Source organism: Carica papaya, chromosome 6, assembly GCF_054855325.1.
Source record: "Carica papaya isolate Zhongbai chromosome 6, ASM5485532v1, whole genome shotgun sequence".
In the NCBI taxonomy this organism is placed as follows: domain Eukaryota; kingdom Viridiplantae; phylum Streptophyta; class Magnoliopsida; order Brassicales; family Caricaceae; genus Carica; species Carica papaya.
In genome coordinates this window covers 11,954,839-11,974,054 of record NC_142314.1, presented here as the reverse complement: position 1 = coordinate 11,974,054, position 19,216 = coordinate 11,954,839, and the positions used below count along the sequence as shown (strand labels likewise).

At 35.6% G+C, this 19,216-nt stretch overlaps 1 protein-coding gene across 1 annotated transcript; it reads left to right on the top strand.

Moving 5' to 3' along the window:
- The first annotated feature begins 11,037 nt into the window (after positions 1-11,037).
- On the top strand, positions 11,038-18,197 carry LOC110806836 (Transcription initiation Spt4-like protein). The gene is made up of 5 exons (XM_088222919.1): positions 11,038-11,397; positions 11,600-11,691; positions 13,872-13,927; positions 17,448-17,509; positions 17,904-18,197. Exons 1-5 carry the CDS (start codon positions 11,308-11,310, stop codon positions 17,952-17,954), a joined length of 351 nt encoding a protein of 116 aa, XP_088079045.1. The 5' UTR covers positions 11,038-11,307; the 3' UTR covers positions 17,955-18,197.
- Positions 18,198-19,216: the final 1,019 nt, after the last annotated feature.

The window sequence follows — 19,216 nt, the reverse complement described above, 5'->3', positions numbered from 1 at the left end:
CGGCTCCACCGTGCTTCGGTGACGGCACCGCCGTCCATGGCGGCGGTTTGCATCGGATTGACTGTTTTTTGCCGTTTTTGGTCAAATTCGGCCAGTTTTGTACCAATCTCTACGAGAAAACACATTAAGGGGCCTTGGTTGGCTGAAAAAAGTCAAAAAAACTGAAACTTACCGGCAGCGGGGTTCTCTGGTGCAGCGGTTCCGCCTGCTCACATTCGCGGTTGGGTTCGGTCAACCTGTAGAGAAAAAAATGATGATTACAATGGTGGAAGAATTACGTAGAATGGGAATCGGGAAGGGCCTTATCGGATGCAGTTTTTGCATTTTCCTAAGGCGGTGTTGTCGGGCTTTGCCAGCGATTTTTAGCCAATTTATTGGTCTTTTGCTCTGATTTGGCCATGAAGGTATTTAAAATCAAATTTTGAGCAAAGGGGAAAACTTTTACTTTTTTTGGCGGTTGAAAGTGACTCCAGTGTGTCGGCGGCGGCGGTTGGCTTCCTTCTGGGCGGCTGGGTCTTCTTTTCCGGCAGGGGGTCTGGCGGCTAATGTTAGGGTTTGGTATTAAGATGGTTGTTTATATCTGTCCCCCTTTTAATCAGGGCCGTCCATTGCGTTTGATTTGAGTCATCCGATCGCGATTAAATAGGGAGTGAATCTGAACCGTTCATCGCAATCTGATCTGGACTATCTGATCGCATTTAAATAGGAAGTGGATCTGGACCATTCATCGCGTTTAAATCTAACTGTCTGATCGTGTCTGAGAGGGAACGGATCCGAGCTGTCCATGTGTGTGGGAATTAATCTGGACTGTCTGATCACGGGCACGCGGATCGCCAGTGTAGCCTCCCGCGTGGCGGTGCGCTCTGGTTCATCGGGGCTGCTGATTGAGCGTCCCACGTGGCATGATTTTTTTAAATTGTGTTTTAACTTCTAGTTTTCAATTTTTTCCTTGAAAAACACCCCCAGAACCAAAATTTTTACCATTTTTTTCCAAAATTATTTTTAATTTCATCATTCATTTAATTTTTTTTCATTTTTACCTTAAATAAAAATTAAAAAATTAGAAAATTATATTTATTAATTAATTTTAACTACAATTAAAATGAATTAGGGCATTACACAAAATGTAGTAAATTTTTCACATTATAATATTAATATTTTAAATTCAAACTTTTGAATATAATACATTGGAATTTATTATGAGTATTATGTCATATATATATATATATGCATGAGAATTATTTTAAAAAATAGCAGTACTATTATTTTCTTAATGAATCATATTAGAGAAAGGAGGGAATTTAGAGAGAGAATAAGTGAGAAAAAGCTAGCAATATAAGCATGTACTTATAAATATGTGAGGCTAAAGGAGAAAATGACACAAGGATGAAATCCGAAGTTAATACTAAAAGCAAATATTATTTGAATTCATGAGCTCAATGGTGAACTTGGAAAGTTAATATTAGTGGTCTAACAATGGTATTGATAATGTATCATACTTTTGAGATAAGAGGATTTAGAAGATGCAACATGATAACGAAGCGAACCTCATACTGGGAGGAGTCAAGTATTAGAATATTATTCTGAGTATAAAGATTACTAGATTATATGAGTTTATCTACTATTCAGATAGTACACATTTGTTTAGCAATCATGCATAGATTCTTGGGGTATTTTAATATTTTCAAAAAAATTATAAGAAAATAAAAGAAAATAAATAGAAGAAACTCTTGCATAGTCATGAATATGTTACTAAAATTTATGAAAGTTTTAGGAATAGAGGCTGAGTCTATAGAAGTAATAAATCTATGAAAACAAATAAACATGTGATAGATGAAAATGAAGAGATAATATAAGAACAATGTTGTTTGCCTTTTCAAAGAGCAATATAAAGATAAATACTAGGATATGTTGAGTGAAAAACTGGTGGAGGATGTATCTTAATACTGATGTAAATCCTTGTGTTCAAGAGTATGACATGAATTACTAGTATAACATGATGTACCAGTGGTTTATTTGGTACTGCAACTAGGAATAGAGGAGTTGACAATTGAAGTAACAGAATAAACCAAAACATCATCCTCCTCACTTTCACAATTATTAGTAGGATATTTAAGGAAAAAAGGAACATTTTTTTAAAGTGATATCATCATAGACCAAGTGCTATCTAATGTATGTGAATAACATATATATTCTTTTTAAACATGAGAGTACCCTAAAAAGACACATTTATTAGATTTTGGATCTAAATTAGATGTCTGTGGACTAACATCACAAATAAAACATATACAACCAAAAATATGGTTCAATGGAAAAAAAAAAGATAGAAATAAAATAGAATAAAAAATACCACCATAAAGAACACATTTGGGCCAATCTATTAATCAATAAATAAGCAATGGAAATTACTTCATCTTAAGAAATTTTACGAAGCTTTAGTTACTAGTGAAGAATCTCATGTTGTGACATATAAAAAATAAAAGAGTAAAAAAAGTACTTATTGCATTGTCACTTCGCAAAAATGTTTATACAAATTCAATTGGGTTTGGGTTTTAGCACATAAAGCATAAAATAATTCTAGACTTTTTTATTAAGTATAACCAAGCAATAAGAATAATCATTAATAAATGTGAGACAATACCAAAAACCATTTTTTTGAAGGTACAGAGCAAGGACACCAAACATTTGAATAAACTAAGTAAAAAAACAATATAGCCTTTTTATTGACTCTAGGTGGAGAAGACACTCGATGATGCTTAGCATAATGATAGAACTCACAATCTACAGAAGGAAAATTATGAAAATGTGGGAATAATTTCTCCAAGACAACTAAATAAGAACGCCTCACATAATAATGAAGTTTAAGAAGACTAATTGTATTGGCAAAAACAATTGGGTTTGATGTTTTAGTAATATAGTATCAAGCACATGTGGGCTTTCATATTCACATCTTCTAACAATCTTTTTCCTCATTATAAGATCTTGAAAAACACAGTTGTCGGAGAAAAATGAGAACGAACAATTAAGGGAATTAGTAATTTTACTAACATAAAATAGATCACATGAAAATCTAGTAAATACAACACATGATAATGAGAGAGTGATGTGAGAATGGCAACTCCAAAACCAACAATAGAGGTGGTTGACCCATCGACTATGATAACACTTTGAGGATTTTAATAGGAATTAAAAAAAAAAGATAAATGATTTGTGCTAACTATCATATGATCGGTGACTGCATAATCAATAATTTATTTAGAAGCAGGTGACACAAGGTATGTATTAGATTCACCTGACTCTTTAGTAAGAGTTATATGAAAATGAATAGACCTTAGAGTTGTTTGATACTGAGTAAAGAAAGCATATTCATTAGCTTAAACAAGAATTGGTTGTTTAGGAAGAGATATTAGAGTAATATTAGCTACCGAAGGTTTGTCATGTAATTTCTAGTTGTTATATTTTATATGTTTAGGCTCACCACAGAAAAATAAATTGGTGCTTTGTTATTGCCACTATTTCCACCCTTATTTCTGTAGCAACTTGTCCACATTTTCTACTATGATTTCTTCGATTAGTCTCATTCTTAGACTCATAGCTCATAAAGGCATTTATAACACTAGGAAGAGGTTGAGATCCCTTAGCACGTAACAATCTAGAAAAAATTTCATGACGAGAGGTAATTTTTTCTTACTAGAGACAATTTATGCTTAAGTGGTATTCAACTCAAATGGCAAGCCTATAAGAAAACTCATAATAACCACATGTTATCACCAAGTTTTTTGTGTTTCCACATCAATATTGAAAGGTATGAAGATAATTAATTCATAGTAGATTTTCTAAAATCGATATGATATTCAATAAGAGACTTTTTTTTACTTTTTGATGATAAAACACCTAACAAACATCATATATGTGAGATAGATTATCATTTTCAAAATATAAAAAGGTAATAGTCCATAAGATCTCTAACAAACTCATTGTAATGAACCAACTTGATTAATTCATTATTAATGGAGTTCAAATTCTTGCATCATCTCTCAACCAATCTATCTTTGTGGCTTCATTAGATGGTTGGATCATCAGTTAAATGATCATCCTTATTAATGTTGCAAAGATAAACCCTCGTTATTTTGCTCCATTTCTAGTAGTTTTTGCCATTGAGTTTGTGTTAAGTGATCTTTGTTATTGTAGGGCCAACGTCAAAGATCACATATTTTTTCTCTTTCTTTTCAAGAAAATTTTACCTCTCAACTAGTAGAAAATTATAATTGTAATGCCAAATTAATTTAATTGTAATTAAATTAATTATAAATAAATTTTTTAATTTTAATTTAGTGTGAAAATGAAGGAAATGTGATGGAGAATGAAATTGAAAATAATTTTGAAAAAAAGGGTGAAAATTTGAGTTCTTAGGGTATTTTTGAAAGAAAAATCGAAAAACCAGAGTCAAAATGCAATTTAGAAAAGTTTTGCCACCTAGGATGCTCAGTTAGTAGCCCCAACGAATCAGGACGCGCCGCGTGGCAACGGACGCTGACAGGTACCATGTGGGAGGCCACGCGAGCGATCCGCGTGCCCGCAATCGAATGACCCAGATCCGTTCCCTCGCGCACGGATGGCCTGGATGCGTTCCGTCCCCAAACGTGATCAGATGGCCAGATTTAAACACAATCAGACGGTCTAGATTAGATCGCGATGAACGACCCATATTCACTCTCTATTTAATCGTGATCGGATGATTCAAATCAAAAGTGATGAATAGTCCAGATTAAACAGAGACGGATATAAATAACCCTCTTCATACCAAACCCTAACCATGGCAGCCAGACGATCTCGCCGGAGAAGAAGACCCAGCCGCCGGGAAGGAGAGCCGCCGCCACCCGCCACCGAATCGAAGCCCTTTCCAACTGCCAAAAGAGGTAAAAATTTCTCCAATTACTCAAAATTTAATTTTAAACACCCCCATAGCCAAATCGAAGCAAAAGGATTGGTTGATTGGCCGAAAACTGTAAGCAAAGCCCGGTGGCGCTGCCGCGGAAAATTTCACAAAATGCCTCCGACTAGACCCTTCTCAATTCCCATTTGGCATAATTTTTTCACCATTGTGATCACCGTTCCTTTCTCTATAGGTTGACTAAAGTAAAACACCCAACCGCAACGTGAGTCGGAGGAACCGCCGCACTGGAGAGCTCCATCACAGGTGAGTTTCGATTTTTTACATTTTTTCTGTCAATTGAGGCCCCTTAACATATTTACTCACAGGGATCGATGCAAAATTGGCTGAATTCGGTCAAAAACGACTAAAAATAGTCATCGTATCGAAATTCTGAAATTGGCCAAAATTGGACATTGAGACTGATTTTGGATTTTTTGGAGCAATTGAAGGTAATTATAGCGCGTTTTGATTCTTGAAAAAAAAAATTTAGGGAACCGGGAACCGCCAGTAGGCGCAGTCAAGAGTTAGCCTTTCAAGCATCAAATTGAGTAAGAATCCCTCATCCTATCATCTGTTATCGAATTGAAGTTTAATTTTTAATAATATGGTATTTCGTGAAACTTAGAAAATATCTATAATTAATTACGGGTTACTAATGGAGGTAGAACCGAAAATTATTCTCTGTTGATTTCTGTTGATTTATTTTACAGTTTAAATGCATGATAGTATCTGATTTATCGATTTCATGGTTTGAATGCATGTATTTCTACCTTATGTGACCATTGTTAAATTGGAAAACCAAGGTATGATTGCATTTTTTGATACATGTTTGTTTGTTTATGTGATTACGGTTGATTTAGAAAATGGAGACTAAGAAAAAACGAAAAAATTGTGTGATTAAGTGAATTGATGAAACGGTAGCCTTACTGGATATCCTGGGAGATGGTGGACAGATCGGGTACAATAGGGAACCCTACCGTGAACGTTGTCTCATGCTGGACGGGGTATCGAGACTTGATAATTTGGTGCTCATACCGAACTGGGTATGGGGACGACTCGCTTCACCCTCATATTAGAGGGGGTATTGTGGTTTAATGGTTTGATGCTCATACCGGACAGGCTATGGGGATGACCTTTTAATTGAGAATATTGAAGGAAAGGGTTTACGCGTAGCGAAGACATCTCTATGAACCCCCATGGATACTAGTAGGTCGATAAAAAGAAAGATTGTTGTTGATTTATTGAATATGGATTTATAATGTGTGCCTATTACCAATTGCATATGAAATCATAATAAGTATTACGTTGTTGTCTCCATAGGTTGCTTTTGTAAATCTCGCTACGGTAAGTGGATGATAAATGATTTTATTATTAAGAAATGTATTTGTTTAATTAAGTGCTCCATTAGTTGTTTTGACTTTCTACCAACCTTCATTTCTGTGTTGGTGAATAACGTGATATTCTTATTGGGCTATTGTAGCTCATTCCTTATTTAACCATTTCATATTAAGAGGATCAGGATTTAGAGCCCGATCCACAAGAGGCTTGCGAATAGGATATTATTTTTATTTATTTTCCATATATTTCTTTATTTTTTTGTATTTCCTTCAAAAGGTTAATTCTACTAACACTATTTGGGACTTTAAGTTTATGTGTAAGAAATATAAATCTTAACTATTTATTTTGCTTCCGCATATAAGTTATAATTTATTTTTTTTGGACATTTCAGGGTCGTTACAGTAATAGCAAAATTTTTTTACACTAAACCAAGGTTGACTCAACCATGGGCCAAAAAAATTCAAGCTGAAGACTAGGGCAGTCGTAACAAATAAAAAACAAAAAGATGCGCCTGAACTGTGGGTTAAAGACTTTAGGTTGAACACTAGGATAGCCATGATAGATAAAGAACATAAAAATGCAAAAGAGAAGTCCAATGCTTTAATACCATATGGAGAATTAGGATAAAAATATTCTTCTTCTTATTTTTTTATTTGGCACAAAAAATATATATATGTACGTACATAAATTTAATGCTCTAAGATATCTTTAGTCATAACCTAATTTGTTTCCTTTTGATTGAACAAAATATTAACGACTTAAATATATTTTTTTCTTGTCTAATTTCATTTTGTTTGATTGGTTCTTATTTCAGTTTGTGTCAAATTAATCTTTATAGTTTCAAAAATTCTTAAATTAGTTACTTTCTATTAGTGGTCACTAACATTGTTAACAGTTGTGTCACAAATAATAATTTGTATAAGTGACATTATTTGATTGGCTAATTTTATATGCTAGATACCGCGTAGCATTTTACGTGGTATTTAATGTACCAAAAATTTTAAATTCTAAATATTAATAAAAAAATTGAGGCGGTTCATATTAAAATATAAGAAGAAATATTGTCAACCTCTCTTTTTTTCCCCAATCTCTCTTTCCTCCACCACACACTCTTCCACGTCGTGGCTACCGATTCCCACTGCATGTGAAAATGGACTTGCAAAGGACGACAAAGAATGTGGTGAAGGTAGTAAAAAAACTCAACCCATAATCATTCTCTTTTTCTATCTCTTTCTGTAACGGCCCCGAAAATTTGAATGAAATATATGTATTAAAAATGTCAAATGCGGAAGCGTAATAAAATTTTTGATTAACATCCCTTACACAATAGCCAAAACGTACTCAAAACATGAAATTACCAACTAACTAAGAGAGATACTCGAAATAAAAACTATAAATATAACTATAAAGTCTTTAGGCGTCCCCTTCGCCGTCTTCCTATGGAGCGGGCTCGGGAACAACGTCTCCCTGATCTGAAATTGTTAAATAAGGAATGAGCTACACCAGCCCAGTAAAGACATCACACTATCTCACCGCCACGGAGGTAAAGGTGGGTAGAAAACACAAAAAAGACCAATGGAGCATAATTTATAATAAAATCGTTTATTAACATAAAAACCTTTACTGTCCACTTACCTTGGTGAGATCCATAAAATAACATATGAAAGTAATAACATTATCATCATCATGAAATCATATGGACTGTATAACATAATACTTACCACGCCTTTGTATTTCAATCATTAAACAACACATTTTCCTCATTTACCAGCCTACTAGTATCCATGGGGATCCATAGGGGTCCCGCTACCCGTGAACCCTTAACATTTATAACCTGATTCCAGAGCCGTCCCCATACCCCGTCCGGTATGGGCACCAAAACCATGAACCTCAATACCCTGTCCGGTATGAGAGTGAAACGGGTCGTCCCCATACCCCGTCTGGTATAGGCGCCAAAACACAAAAGGTCTCCATACCCCGTTCGGTATGAGAGACCACATTCCCGGTAGGGTTCCCTACGGACCCGGTCCGTCCACCATCTCCTAGGATATCTAGTTAGGCTGTCTACATTATCCACTTATCAATTCACATAACCTTTTTGCCATTTTTCTTGGTTTCAATCATCCAAACACACACAACATGTAAACCAGTAATGGACACCAAACAAGACAACACAGTATTGGATTCATCATAATACAAACCATAATAAAAGAAACCATGATTCATGCATACGAGACCATAACGTAATTACATCAAATATCATGCTGCATTTAATACTGAAAATTAAATCAAACAATAACAGACCAACACTGTATCAGGCTCGGGCTCCATTGGTAACCTTAATCAATTATAGATCTATAAAGTCACAAAGTATAGTTTAATTATTTATTTAGCTTTAATACCGTGATAGGAAATAGGGTGAGGGGTCCTTACCTGTTTCGGGGTCTGAATTCGACTCTACAGTGCGTCTACAGGCGGTCCCTAATTTTTCCTGAATTTTTTTCCGGGAAACTGAAACGCACTATTGGTACCTGTACGTGTCCCAAAAAATTTCAAATTAGACCTAGGGCCCCTTTCGACCAATATCGCAATTTCGGCACGGCGACTCCGCTGTGCTCCGGCGACGCCGCCGCCGCTTGCGGTGGCGATTTGCCTCGGGTTGGCCATTTTCGGCCGAATTCGGCCACGCTTGCATAAGTCCCTGTGATAAAACAACCCTAGGGCCCTCGGTGGGCTAAAAAAATCACAAAAAACTGAAACTTACCGACGGCGGTGCTCTCGGGTGTGACAGCTCCTCTGGCGTGAGTCGCGTTTTGATGTTTTAGCTCCGATCAACCTGTAGAGAAAAGAACGGTGATCACAGTGGTATAAAATTTGTATTGAACGGAGGCCGGGAAGGGCCTCATCGGAGGCAAAAACCGAGGAGGGGCGCGGCGGCGCCGCTGGGCTTTGGATGGATTTTTCGGCCATTTGGCTCCGATTTGGCCATAGGCGGACTCAACGTCGAAAAACGAGTAAGGAAGAGAAAATTTACCTCGATCGGCGGTCGGAAACTTCCCCGGTGTGGCAGCGGGTGGCGGCAGCCGGCTCCTCCGGCGTCTGGTTCTTCTTCTCTGGCGAGCGCTGGCGGCTAGGGTTTCTTTGGTCAGGTGTGGGTGGGGTTATTTATACCCTTTGCCTTTTAATCTTAACCGTCCATCAAGATTAAATCTGGACCGTTCGATCGCGATTTAATTGGGATTAAATCTAGGCCGTCCGTGCGCGTGAATCTGGGCCGTCCGTGCGCGCGGGAACGGATCTGGGCCGTCCGATCGCACGCACGCGGATCGCCCACGTGGCCCGTCCCCTGGTCAGCGTTTCCTTGCCACGCGGCGCGTCCTGGTTTGCCGGGGCTGCTGACCGGGCCGCTGACGTGGCTGCTGACGTGGCACAACTTTTTAAAATTGTGTTTTGACCCCCAATTTCTGATTTTCTTTTCAAAAACATCCCTAGAATCCAAATTTTTACCCATTTTTTCCAAAATCAATTTCAATTAAATCCAAATAATATTTTTACCCAATTTTATCATTATTATTATTTTTATTTTCATTAAATTAAATCAAATTAAATAAAAAATCAAATAAAATTTCAATAATTACAAAATAAAGTAAATAAAATAAATTGAAAAAATAATAATAATAATAATACACTTGGGGTGTTACACTTTCACTCTCTCTCTCTCTCTCTCTCTCTCTTATCTTCGAAGAGATCTTTCTTCGACAATGGTGAAGGAATCAATACTCTTAATGGTCCTTTCCAATGTATTATAAATGTACATTTGTAAAATTATGTTCAATTTCATAAAATGCACAATATTGTATATAATTTAATATATGGTTATTACGTCTTGTAGTTACAAAATACAAAAAAGTGGAGAGAGATAAAGAAAATATAAATGAAGTGAGCATAAAAGAGGAGCAAGGTAGGATGAGCATAAATGAAGTGATGTAGTAGATAGAGAAAGTAGAAAGAGAAAGTGAAAGAGATTGGTCGCCATAAAAAGTGGAGAAATCTTGACCACAACGGTGGAAAAACGCAGTAATGGAGGAGAGTGACACTAGGGGAGAAGGGAGACGTTGGGGATAATTCTTTTTAGATTATTCAATATAAATTGGTTTGATCTTTTATTAATTTTTAGATCTATTCAAATCGGTCAAATAATTTTTATTATTTTAAATATTATATGATATTTAATTCGATTTTATTAAGGCAAATTATAGCCTGCAATTCAAACTAAGGACAAAATTTGAAGTTAGTTCACCCTCACAGGATTGGACCCTATATCCTGGCCATTATAGCACGTGTCTCACCTAGGATATAAGGGGCATAATGACTTGGGATCATCCTCATCTTCCTTTGGTTTATCACATACAATCTGCTCAAGGTTCCAAACTCAACGGTGGTAATTAAATACGAGGGTTGCGCTTGTTGCGAAACTTAACTCAACACCTTACAACACGAGATAATGACAACTATACACTATTTATATCTGTGTGAAAAATTAATCAAATAAATAATGTTATTTATATAAATTAGTGACACGTGGTATGATTATTAATGATATTAGTGATTATTAATAAAAAAAGATTAATTTAAATATTTTTAAAAATAAAAATTAATTTAATATAAAATTAAGAAAAAGACTAAATCAAACGAAATAAAATAGTATAAGAAATAATTTGTTTAAGCTTTATATGAACATCAAATAATTACAATATTTGCTTACAACAGTTACAATATGTTTTCACAGTTTCTCAAAATTTTCTAAGTTATGCAGAAGAAAAAGAAACAAATTTAAGTATTTAGCATGTGAAATTCGTAGAGTTGCATGTTTACGGCCGGCCTAGTGCAAGTGAACCGGCGGGTTATATTTTGCAGGATCTAGAGTTTCTCTATTTCATCTTCTTATTTCAGATTTTCTGAAAATTTCTGGTCTGCTGAGCTTTTTTTGACTTGAGAGTTGAGAGAGGAAAGAGTGGGAAAGAGAAACCGGTATGGGGAGCGCGCCAGCACAAATTCCAACAAGTTTCGGTCATGAGCTTAGGGCTTGCCTTCGTTGTCGGCTCGTCAAGACCTACGATCAGGTTCGTGCCCCTCATCATTGACTTTCCCTCTCGTTTCCTTGAAGCTATTGTCTTCCTTTCGTTTCTTTATATTTCGAAAATATGCTAGTGAATAATTATTTATTTATGGGGAAATGTTTATCGTTTCTGCACTGCGTTGCGTATTTTTTTTTTTAATTTATGTATACATTTGAAGTTTGCATGATGATGAATCACCTTACAGTTTAGAGAATCGGGCTGCGAGAACTGTCCTTTCTTTAAGATGGATGATGATCATGAACGCATTGTCGATTGCACCACTCCCAATTTTAACGGGTATTTCTCGTCCTCTTTTAAAAATTGTCATGTTTGTCGAACATTTTCCGATAAAATCTTTTCAAGTCTTTTGAGTGTGCATCTTCCTTTAAAATTGAGTTTAGTTTCTCTTTCCTATAATCGAAATTTTCAGTGTATCTTAGTGTGAAGTGAACTATCTTCTTTAGTTTCATTGAATGTTTTTGTACTTAGTTCAAATATGAAAACATGAGATTTTAATTCTGACTTAATTATATATGGACTCGAAACAATATGTTTCAAACTCTGTTAAAGTTTAGGGAATTTGGATATGGATTATGATAGCTTAAAATATAAAATGATTCAGTGGTTTGGTTCTTATCTTCATAAAACCACTTAGTGTATGCTAAATGGAAATAACTTCATAAGATAAGATTAACACATCCCGTAAAAATAGTTCATTGTTCCAAAAATACTCTTAAACTTAAAGGAAACTCGTGATGATGAAATGGAGATCTTCTGATTTCCGTTCACAAAGCTTAAAAACTGAATTTTGATTTATACAAAATATAGACAAAGGCACCACCCAAGAATGTGGGCCAACTCACAGCGAATTCCTAGTCTAGGCATGAAATAAAGGATATTATGTATAAATCAAATGAAAACACAAGGTATATATGTTACACGCATCTTTTTTAGAAATGCATAGCGCGTGGTTATTTTCATTATTTACAACATATGAGAGGTAGCTACCATGAGGTTATACTGTAAGTTACATAAAAACTTCTAAACACTTCTAAAGGGTCTTTCAAGAACCTACAAGATAAGCTTGCGCAAAAAAGTTTGGCGAAGATGACCAAGGAGCAACTCAAACTTTAAACCTCTATCTTTGATCATAGATTCAAAATTTGTGCGTGTTGCTTTGTTGGAGCAAAAACTGTTCCTTTGACAATTGTTTCTTTTTTCTTTACCTTGTTTGCCTCTTCAAATTTCTCTTCTCGCATCAAAGGAAAATCTTTGTCCAGTTTTTTCCCACATCTAAAGCAAACTCCATGAGATTGATTACAAACATGTCTGCCTGTTTGGTTGTTTTATGCTCAAAATTCTCAATTTCATGCATCTCGTTTGCTTGATTATCTTTTGTCCTCCTTTACCAAGTCGCATAGTCCTTACGACAAAGCCTATGATCTCTTACCTATTGAGCTTCTTTAATTTCTTGTTCTGTTAGCTTAACATGCTCAACCAGTTCAGTGTATGTTCAAGTCAAAAGTTGGTTGCATACCATGCTGACTTGTGTTCTAATTTGCTACAGAGAGCAAAGATTGACAATTCAATGAATTTTGCAATGGGAAAAATCCACGCAGTCCACACTTGGGATTTGGGTATGTCAATGCTATTGGAATGGGTGTGTGTTTTAGATGCAGAATAACTGGGGCACATGATTAATGATGCTTTGTCCATGGTGCTTGGGGTGGTGAAATTGACTAGAAACCTCAATGATTAGGATGTTAATTGTTATGTCAATTTATTCAAATTTTGTTAAATGGCAAGAGGCCAAATGAAGCCTTGGATAAGCCGGTTGGAAGTGTAGTTCAAAAGGGGCCCTTTTGGTAAAATCTTACTTATATCTTTAAATAACTACCCCACATCCTGGAAAGCACCGAATTACTACCCCAACATCCTAGAAACTAGCTTCACACTATCCTGATAACTACTTATATGTTTAAATAAAACTAGATAACTAGATAAATGAAATGAAACAAAAAATTTGTTCTAGCAGCCATGTGTCACCCACTCTAGCAGCCATGTGTCACCCACTCTAGCGGCCATGTGTCGACCATTTCTCGGAGTCATATGACACATATCAGGGGTCTTCCCATTGGAAGATTTTCGAGGCTCTTATTATTAGTTGGACTATAAGTTATTTCAAAAAAATAAAAAAGTTGGATTATAACTATGTTTGGAACAGTTCTCTTATGTTATAACTTTGTAAAAGGTATGTAACTAAGCGTAATACTTATTGTTTTTGTTTTGAAATAAGCGTAATACTTGTCCATGTACTCTTTAAAAATTCTCAGAAATTTAGTTTATGTATTAAAATTTTGGGTAAGCATGTCCAAGTATTAGGGTATAGCTTTGTCTTAATTTGGGCATGACAGTGAGAATGGGTACACTAATGTCATTGTATTTACTTTTCTATTCAATATCAATTTTCTTTACAGAATTATCTCGGTCATGGATCCAACCCGAAGCTGGGCTGCTCGCTGGTTAAGAATTGGTATGTTTAATTTCATTGTAGCATTCTTGTCTTCTTTACTAACCCTGCTATTCTATCTATCAGTTTTTCAAGCTTACTAATTTCTATTCTCTGTGGCTCTCTAACTTTATTTTAATTAAGTTCTAGAAGTAGTTGATGGTAGAAAATAAGGCACATAATAAACTAGTTAAGATGATAAGGTGCTTAGAATTTCACCAACTCCTTTGTCTGTTTGAAGAACTTACTTCATAAGTCTCTTTACCCTGTGTCACAGCACTGCTTCGCTTACCTGCTGCATTGGCACTTTGTCTATGCTTTTTTTACTTTGCAGACGAACTTTTGGAAAAGAAAATAATCACATTCGATGAGATTAAAAACTGGTGTTCTACAGTTTTTTGGAATTAATCAATGTTCTAAACTTTAGTACAGTGGTAGTGTGCTTAAAAATGTTAATTTGTTCTCAGGATGATTAAACAACAGCTGAACCCATCCTCTAAGAGTAACCAACATTTACTTTAGAAACTTGAAGATTTTTTGCAATGAAAATAAAAGAAGAAAATTTTCAAAGCAATAAAAGATTTTTCAGAAGATTGTTTGGCTATTAGGTCCTCTATTGGAAATGAACAAATCTGTGCTGTGCTTGCCAAGATGTTGTGGCAATTTATGACCCACAAGGGTCAAATATGGTGGGAGGTGATCCATGCCAAGTTTGGTACTCAAAGTAGGGGTTGGGGATAGGCTACTCTCTGTCACCAACTTATATGAATTGATCAGAAGAGAGGAGAATTCTACCACGGACTTGGAGCAATTCAAGGTGGGCAGGGAAGCCGGTTTACCTTCAATTATGTCACAACTGGTGTGCTTCATAATAGAGGTTTTGGGGAAAAAGCAAAAAAAAAAAAAGAAAGAAAGAAACCACTTTGTCACCTCTTAGGTCGTCATTACCTTCAATTATATGCACATTCACTTCCAGTTTCTCACATGGTAACATCTTTTGTGTTTACTAGCAAGGCTATGAAAGAATGTAGTATTCTATCATCTTACTTGAGCCAACTGCCTCTAAATCTTTGCGTCCGAGCTATCTTTGTTCACTATGGAAACCTTTTTCCCTATTTTGTGCAGTGTGGCTAAGACGCTTGAAGCACTCAAATGCTGTTTCCTTTGGTGTGCTTTCTTTTGTGAACCAGCAGAGAAAAATCAGATCCATTTAGCAGCAAGATTTATCAACATTTAACTCATGGGAGGAATAAGAAGAATTATTTAATACTAAGTCATTTGTCCTAATTATGATATTACATTGTTTAATTTTTATTTTAGTTGACTAGATGCATTTAGTCAATGAAGCATTTAACTAGGAGTAAGTAGTTTGAATTTGGTTTAGAAAGTTAAGCATTTGAATTGTTCTCATCTTTTAATAATTGCTTATGTAGAAAATCAGTAGGATGACTTACCAATTGACTTTCCTTTCTACTTCCTATAGAAGGCTATCTTGAAGGAAATAAATAGTATGGATGAATTTTTGGATTAAGTTTGAGTGCTTTCTTGCTCAAGAAATTGTTAAGTTCTCTCTCAACAAACCTAAAACTTAAATTCACAAATAGGGTATAATGGAAGAAAGTCACAGAAGAAATCTGCAACTTTATGGTTAGGTTTCCCAGTTTCTAGGCATGTAACTAGATCCTTAACAAGGGAAGATACCAGATTTTGGGGGACCAGAGGAGGTTCCGTCAAGTGTCTTGAGTGGCAGGCAAAACAACTCTTTCCCTAGGGCGCTGTGGGATTAGGTCGTCGGTCTCTTTCAACAAGGCACTCCTAAGTGGTTGTGGAGATTCACGATGAGGAAGATAGGTTTTGGTGGAGGGTGATTTGGCCAAATTTGGTTGGATGATAGGTGTTGGAAAACCAAGCTTTCTGGAGAACCATATGGGGACTCTAGAAGAGTGTCATTGCTGTCAGGGATGGGTTCTTCAACTTTATACAGATAGATCATGTATGAGACGGAAGTTAAGTTTTGGAAAGATGAATGCCATGGTGAAGGGACCTTAGACCATCTTTTTCCACTGATGTTCTTGATGTGCAAGAGGAAGGAGTTGGTGGACTTTTATCTGGTCTTGAAGGTAAGTGGTGTGGGAGGTGGACCACTTAGATGTTTGAAAGGTATGTGAATATGTCCATCTGCTTAATCTCTTGTCTCTCTCCAGTATAGCACTTGTTCCATCCCTTGGTGTAGAGTGCATTTCTCTTGGAATCCTATTTGGAAGTCAAATACGACCCCAAGAATAACGTTTCTTTGCCTTGGAGACTATAAGGAAAAGAATCTTCTTTGGTGATAATTTAAAGAGGAAAAGCAAGATTTGGGTTAATCGGTGCTCTCTTTGTACAAGGGTAGCCAACACCTCAAATGATCTCTTCTTGTGGTACCCTTTCACTTTCATCTTTGGTGTGCTATCCTCGAGTTCCTTGGCTTGAGCTGGATGATACCTGATTCATTGGCTGATGAAATTTGGACTCGGCAGGGTATTCGGGATGAAAATACTTTTATCCTGTTCCTTTTTCAGTTCGGCTACTTCACGGGTTATATGGAAAGAAAGGAACCATAGAGGTTTTGAGGACAATATTTTTCCTTTTGATAGAGTTAAGGACCTTTTGTCCCAGACCATTTTCTATGTAAAGGTTATCTTCTTCTGAATGATGAGAACATGGGAACTTTATAACCATTTTATTACACTTGTCAATCCCCTGTTATATCCAGATCCTTGGTGCCTTGTTAATAATGTTCTTGATTTTTCCTCTGTAAAAAAATTTTAAACATTTGTTTTTAACAAATGATAAAACAAATAAACTTTTCATTAACTGAATTAGTGTTACATTTACAATTAAAATCTTCGAAATAAATAAAAATAATAGTTCCCATCAAATCATATGTGATTGACCTGTAGTCATACTATTGACATTTTTTGGGTACCAGACTCCCCTTTATACACTGTTCTAGCAATAAGCTCTGTTATCCTTATAGCATGCATACACACACTTGAATAAGCAGATACACTGCCTATTTGCCGAGAAGATCAATGCCAATTGACTTTATTCTAAACTATCTGAAACTAATAGCCAAACTTCTGCTCTTAAGATTTTCAAAAGTTTAAAATAAGTGCAGGATGGTGTCGGGTGGTCATAAATATATCTTTTGGTGCTTTGATGTGTTCTAGTGAGTCTCATTGCATAATGGTTTTCTACATCTGATTAGCTTTCATCTTTGACTGGAAATTATCTATGTTCCCTTATTTTCTCAGTAACATCACTATCCACACTTCAAATAGCTAAAAGAGAAAATATGTGCAATTCTTTCAACCTATTAATGCAATTTAAAAGGACAAAAAAATCTCAGTGTATGTCATGTGTCATTGTATGGTATTTGAATATTATATTACTGGCCAGAGCTTTTAATTTGTTTGCTTTTTGGACTTCCAGTTGGATCTGAGGTAGCAATATGTTTTATTTTTGGCTACACTATTTGTTGAGAATTGTAAATTTTCTGCAGGGAGATTTGTCCCTGGTTGTTATACTCTTGCTGTGTCGGAGGCTCTCTCAGAGGACTTGCAGGTTAGGATTCTCATAGCAAGTGCAATAAATAAATTTGTCATTTAAAAAAAGTAACATTCTAGTTTGTTAGTCCAGGTTTTTTTTTTTTGTTAAATAAAAAGTACGAGCAGTATATTAAAGCTATAGCACCAAGGGGGTGCAACCCATTTACAAAAATTAGTCCAGATTATCTTGAAACGTTCCATTTTGTATGCTAACCATGTGACTCAATAGTGTGGTGTAGGATACTAATTTTGCCTGCTCTCTCTTTTTGCTGAATGTTATTGCATGTTCACATCCAACCCTTGGTTCTGATGGCTATCCTTGTTTGCATCTTTTTCCTTCTTTTTAAACGTTTGCCTTTCTCAGTCATATTCCTTCTTTGACATGCTCATTTTCTGGGAACTTTTTGCAGAATTTATGTGAAGATGAGCGAGTGCAGTATGTGCCACCGAAGCGTGTGTGACTGACAATCGCATAGTGTAGTGCCTGTAATATTCTAATCGTAATAGTGAATGTCAGTGGCAAAAGTGTTGGTACAGTTTGCAGAAGTGTTGACCCTGCTTAAGGGAGCAGTTTCTCCTTTTGCTTGTTTGATAGCTTTATGACAATCCTAAAATAGATGTGAATTAGGATTTTTGACTTGAGCATGATGCTTTTGGAACGAAATCAAGAAAAAAAAAAAGAAGCAGAGATGGTTACGGTTAAATTTCCTCCTTTCGGATGGGTTTTTCTTTTTTAAATCCTGGGGTGGTGGTGCTTTTGTTTAAACGACTAGTTAAGGATCAAATCCCAAATTGTGCCAGTAGAACAAACAGGCCTTGGCTGGGTGGTTCATTTTTCGACTAGCTGGTACATAGTTTGCATAGGGTCATATGAGCTGGTAACATGTATTCATGGGTGGTCACTTATTGAATGGGGTTATGGCAATGATTTTCATTTCTGCTTTAGATGAGTCAGTAGGAGTTACAAAGAACATGTAGCTCGGATGTGTCGATACTTCTGCAGTGAAGTTGATAAATTTGAGTTGGAGTTATACTTTTAATCCTAACTCAAAAAAGTTTGAGGTCAAAATCCTGAATAACTTTCGTACCACCAAAAGATTCGAGAGTAGGAATACCAATGAGCCAAAGACCCTTGATCACATCGAATGGCTCTGGTAGATTCCTGAGTATGGGCAAACAGATTTTGCAGTTGGGGGTTGATGGAGATAAATGAAGGTATATTATTTTCATGGCAGAGGCCAGAGCTTAGAAAGATGTCAATGGACAAAGACACTTGGGTGTTGGAAGAATTTGTTTTCCTCTTTCATAAAGCAGGTAGAGAGACCCACGGAAAAGAATATACTTTGAGAGTTTAGTGAGAAGCTACAATCAAACTTTTCTCTCTTTCTCTTTCTTTTTTATTTTGGGTTCTTCTAAAAACCATGATTATTTTCTTTCCCCTTCTCAAAAACCTTAAGTAACAACAAATAAATGTCTCTTGAAGCATTTCAAAAGCTTTCCTCCATCTTCAACTCTTTCGATGGGGACCTTCCCACTTAAAATTAATTTATGTTTAAAAATAGTTCCTTTTTTTTTACTAAATTTAAATACTTTGATTTAATTTAAAGTAATTATTTTTAAATTTATTTTAAAATTTACTAACAAAAAAATATAATAAAAAAATTAAAATTAAATAATAAAAATTTACTTAAAAGTCAAAATAACTCATACATAATTTTAATAA